At 36.1% G+C, this 4,823-nt stretch overlaps 1 protein-coding gene across 1 annotated transcript; it reads left to right on the top strand.

The window, feature by feature from the left end:
* Positions 1-3,304: 3,304 nt before the first annotated feature.
* Positions 3,305-4,718, top strand: LOC108721294 (uncharacterized; the record flags this gene model as incomplete). Its single annotated transcript, XM_018445771.1, has 2 exons — positions 3,305-3,321; positions 3,498-4,718. Coding segments are annotated over exons 1-2 (1,238 nt in total), but the record flags the coding sequence as incomplete, so codon positions are not given.
* Between the last annotated feature and the right edge of the window lie 105 nt (positions 4,719-4,823).

Genomic DNA, 4,823 nt, shown 5'->3' with positions numbered 1-4,823 from the left:
TTAGTTCGATAAACTGGACGCATTTTTAAATTACATGTTTGCATGCAAATATTATACGAATAATCCACTTACTGTACTTGAGTAGGGTTCTCAATGTGATTATTAACTCACGCAATTTCCACACGTCTAATTGTCGTTGAGAAGAAGGTTGAATGTATACACACATACGAAGATGTCCGGCATTTGTGCAATGGCGGAAGGGATCATGGGAAAGAGAATCGTATATATAGTACGATCCGCACGGTTGCATCAGAAAAGCGATAAAATGATTGGCTACCGTGTTCCTCTCTCGATTGGCAGTTGCCTGACGCGCGACAAGCGTTTCCGTATGCAAAAACAATAAGACGATCTTAAATATAAGAGCATACGTTCTTATTTTAAAACCGTCTTAGATTCTGCGTATAATGAAAGAATATTAAATAGTAGAAATAGGAATCAGAATTTTAGAATCAGTTTTCTCAATAAACACTATATGTAAATAAATAGTTATATTGTGTCTTGTGTATAGATGATCACTGTATAAGTGCTTAGTGAATTACATTCTTTGTTGAAAACACATTTTAGGATTTGTGCAAAAAATTTTCAGAAAAACATTAAAATAAAAGAAAAAAGTTTGTACATAAAAAAATGCATTTTAAAATTAAAAGAATATATTTATTATAGAAACAAATTTCTTTTTGTTTTTGTCAGTTATATTTACTTTAATTAAGTATACGTTTCTTTAAATATAATAAATTGTTTTAAGAAAATTTATATTTCTTATAAGTAACCCATTTACTACCTTTGTAATTTCGGAAACTTGAATTTAAACAAATATTTACTAAAGCGTTAAATTTAAAATTAAAAGATCCGGAAACAATATTTTAAAAATTAATTTACTAAATTTCAACAAATATTATGCTAAAATGCATGAAATCCGAATTAGACTCAAGTAAATTTATGAGCAAGAAGTCAATTTCTAACTTTAATGCTCCGATTTACTATAATTAAGAAAAAAGTTTTATAATGTATTATAATAATTATTTATTTAAATTTAGTAAATTTAATTTTAGTAAATCTATTTACTAAAATTAAGAAAATTTTTTTCTCAGTGTACTATAATACTTATAATATGATTCTAGTTTTAGTTGTAAAATCTCGAATCTTGTCATAACAGCTAGAAATTCTTTCTAATTGTTGTGACAATATCCGAGATTTGGTTCAAATATAATGCATTTATTTATATACGCACACGTCTTATCAAACCATAAGCAAACCATAATCAAACAAAATTTCTCATGCATTACTGCAAGAAGGTCTGTTATATACCTGCGTCATAAGAACAATTGTAGCAGACAAAACTGTGGAATACATCTGAAAGAAGGTATGCTATCATTATACTTAATGAAAATGGTTTTGTTAACCTTTTCGCTCAGAAAGTGGGTGGTTCACCGGAATACTGCCATTGATCGGTGTATGCGCTGACGCACATTTCAATTCTGGCGCCACTTTACTCATGCGATCATCCATGTTGTTTTTTTTTTGGTATTGCGAGCGAAATAAGTGGTGGCAGTTCAGTTCTCTGTTGGAATAGATATTGTAAAAGACAAGAGCAGTTTGGTGCTTGATCAATAAATTTCTGGATATTCAATTAACATACCTTGTGTAATTAATTTGACAAAAAGAGTGTACGCATACACATGTGAGACGTCTCACAAGACGAGAAATTACTCGTTGTCATGACATGGTCCTTCGAGCCGGATTCATCTTCACAGCGAAGTTTGCAAAAAATATATACATATACAAGGTGCGAGATATCCAACTATGCTAACGTATGAACGGATGACTTAATTAGTGATCACCGTTCGAGTTGGCAGTCACTAAATCACAGCGGGGGGAACTGTTATGAATTGGCTGCATGGTTTGATGCATCGTTTCTGTCGATTGAGTTATCAAAAGTTCCTGACGCCATTTTGGACATCGGCACAGCATTGGCAGCAACCGTTATTGGCGCGGCAGTCACCACGTTGAAGTTTCTGACGCCATTTCGGATATCAATGCAGCATCGTGACGACAATCGTTTAGCAAGGCAGTCACCACGCGGCGCTTCTCATCAAGTCAACAAGTCTACCAACCTACATCATTTCGAATTAGCGACGTGCATCGGAATATAACCTGTACTGCGGACTATATGATTGTCAATTCAAACAAGTAATTGTTAATCGAAAACTATCGGACATAAATTCGTGTAAGTCAGAATACAGTATAGTTTTTAAGTCGTAACATTTCAGAGTAGAATAATTATATGCAGCGACAATAAGGCTACAAACGTCAAAATGTCTAACCTTATAGGAGGCAAAAGGTAAGCGCAAGGTTATTAAGGCAGCGGTCACCCGATTGAAAGGGTTTATCGAATCAGTAGAAATTGCACACACTTCACGTTTCGAGCTAACGGAAAGATCAGAAAGATTAAGGATATTATGGAATCAGTATGATGAAGTGCAAACGCGAAATGCTGAGTGTTGTTGACACTAGCGATGAGAGTCAAATTGACATTCAGCAGGCCGATGATAGAGGTAGTTTTGAAGAAGCTTATTTTTCTCTGATAGCAAAATTCGAAACGGCAATTAGTGAAATTAATATTCGCGAAGCTCAAATCGAACGCAATTCTCAGAATTCCAATACACAGTTGAATAACGATACCTCTTTCACAGATTCGACTACCTAAAATTGAGTTACCAAGTTTTTCGGGCGCAAGTGAAGATTGGTATTCCTTTTATGATACATTTGAAAAATTAATTCACTCAAATTGTAATCTAGCAGCTGTTCAAAAATTCCATTACCTGCGTTCGTCTTTGAAGGGTGAAGCATTGGACATCATAAAATCAATCGACATAACTGCGGAGAATTATGTTGAAGCATGGGAATCACTGATTGAACGTTATAACAATCGTCGACGCATCATTCAGGATCACGTGAAACAACTAGTAGAATTACCGTATATCACAAGAGAAAATCACGTACAATTGCGGAATTTACTCAGCAACGTACTCAAACATTTACGCGCTCTTAAGACACTAGAAAGACCTGTAGATACGTGGGATGATTTGGATAATACATTTCATTTCGTCCAGGCTTTATCCGGTTACAAAACGAGAATGGGAGACAAGTCGCACGGATAACTCAGTACGAACTTTCAAACAATTTAAGGATTTTTTGTCACAACGATGTTCAGCTTTGGAGGCAATCGCCAGCAAGACCACTAGCACAGTTTCATCCACCGATACGAATACATTAAATCAAAAAACAAAATGAGCAGTCAGTTATGCAGCCAGCACAAATGTGAGTTGCGAATGTTGCAAGGAATGTCACTTCTTGTATCAATGTGATTCATTTAAGGAACTTCCTGTCGACAAACGATTCAAACTGGTGAAAAACGCACGCCTGTGTATTAATTGTTTAAAAACAAGCAATCATCAAGTTAAGAATTGCACTTCCGGATTCTGTCGAAAATGCAGTAAGGCGCACAACACACTTTTACATTTCGAGACTACAGGAGACGAGAATGAAACGGATCTCGTATCAAACACTGAAAATTCACAGGCACCAGTGGTTACACAATGTTCTCAACAAGGTTCGTCAAAGAAGGTATTATTATCCACAGCGATAGTATATGTTTTTGATGCTCAAGGCAAGAGTCACACGTGTCGTGCGCTGTTGGATAATGGATCACAGCTGAATTTCATCACCGAAACATTGGCGAACAAATTACAATTGAAACAGCAACATTTAAACATCGCCATTTCTGGAGTAGCACAAGGGGGTATCAACGCAAGAAGGTCTGTCAACATTCTTTTACAATCCAAACACAATAGCTATCGCGAACGAATGGACTGTGTAATCTTGCATAAAATCACACAAAATTTATCTCAAGAATTTGTGGACATATCACAACTAAAAATTCCGTCCAACATTTCATTAGCAGATCCTCATTTTAATATTCCAGACAACATTGATCTTTTGATCGGCGCTGAGGTGTTCTGGCAATTGCTCTGTATTGGTCAGATCAAACCATGCAGGGCACATCCTACCATTCAGAAGACCAAACTCGGTTGGATTATTTCTGGCCAGATCCTCAACAATAGTCAACTTAATGAGAACCGCACTTGTCATTTATTCACAATGGATGACTTGAATAACACCATCTCTAAATTCTGGCAAATTGAAAATAACTATTGCAATGATACCTTTACGCGATCACCCGAAGAGCGTAAATGCGAAACTCATTTTTTACAAAACACTACGCGTAATTCTGATGGAAGGTATATAGTAAAACTTCCAATCAAGGAAGATTCAATAAGCCAATTAGGCAATTCTAAGGAGATCGCAAAACGGAGATTTTACGCACTGGAAGGACGATTGGCCAAACAACCTGATACGTATATTGCTTATCGTAACTTTATGAATGAGTACCAGTCCCTAAACCACATACAGGAAATCAAGGACATTACTGATGATAGGTCATGCAATTATTTACCGCATCATGCAGTGTTCAAGGAAACAAGTGCAACGACAAAAACACGAGTAGTTTTCGATGCATCATGTAAAACTGACTCAGGAAAATGTTTGAATGACATGTTACTCGTCGGTCCAACAATTCAACAGGACCTATTTGCAATTTTAGCAAGATTTCGTACATTTGCGGTGGCGATCACAGCCGATATCACGAAAATGTACCGGTAAGTGCTAATTCATCCAACCCAAAGATCACTTCAACGCATTCTCTGGCGAAACAATCCCCAAGAAGATTTAAGGGTGTAACAACCTTACTTTATGCTCGGACG

Source organism: Mycetomoellerius zeteki, unplaced genomic scaffold (assembly GCF_001594055.1).
Source record: "Mycetomoellerius zeteki isolate Tzet28-1 unplaced genomic scaffold, Tzet1.0 scaffold1669, whole genome shotgun sequence".
Lineage (NCBI taxonomy): Eukaryota > Metazoa > Arthropoda > Insecta > Hymenoptera > Formicidae > Mycetomoellerius > Mycetomoellerius zeteki.
Note: the sequence above shows the minus strand (reverse complement) of the source record. Positions and strands in the feature narration are given on the sequence as shown.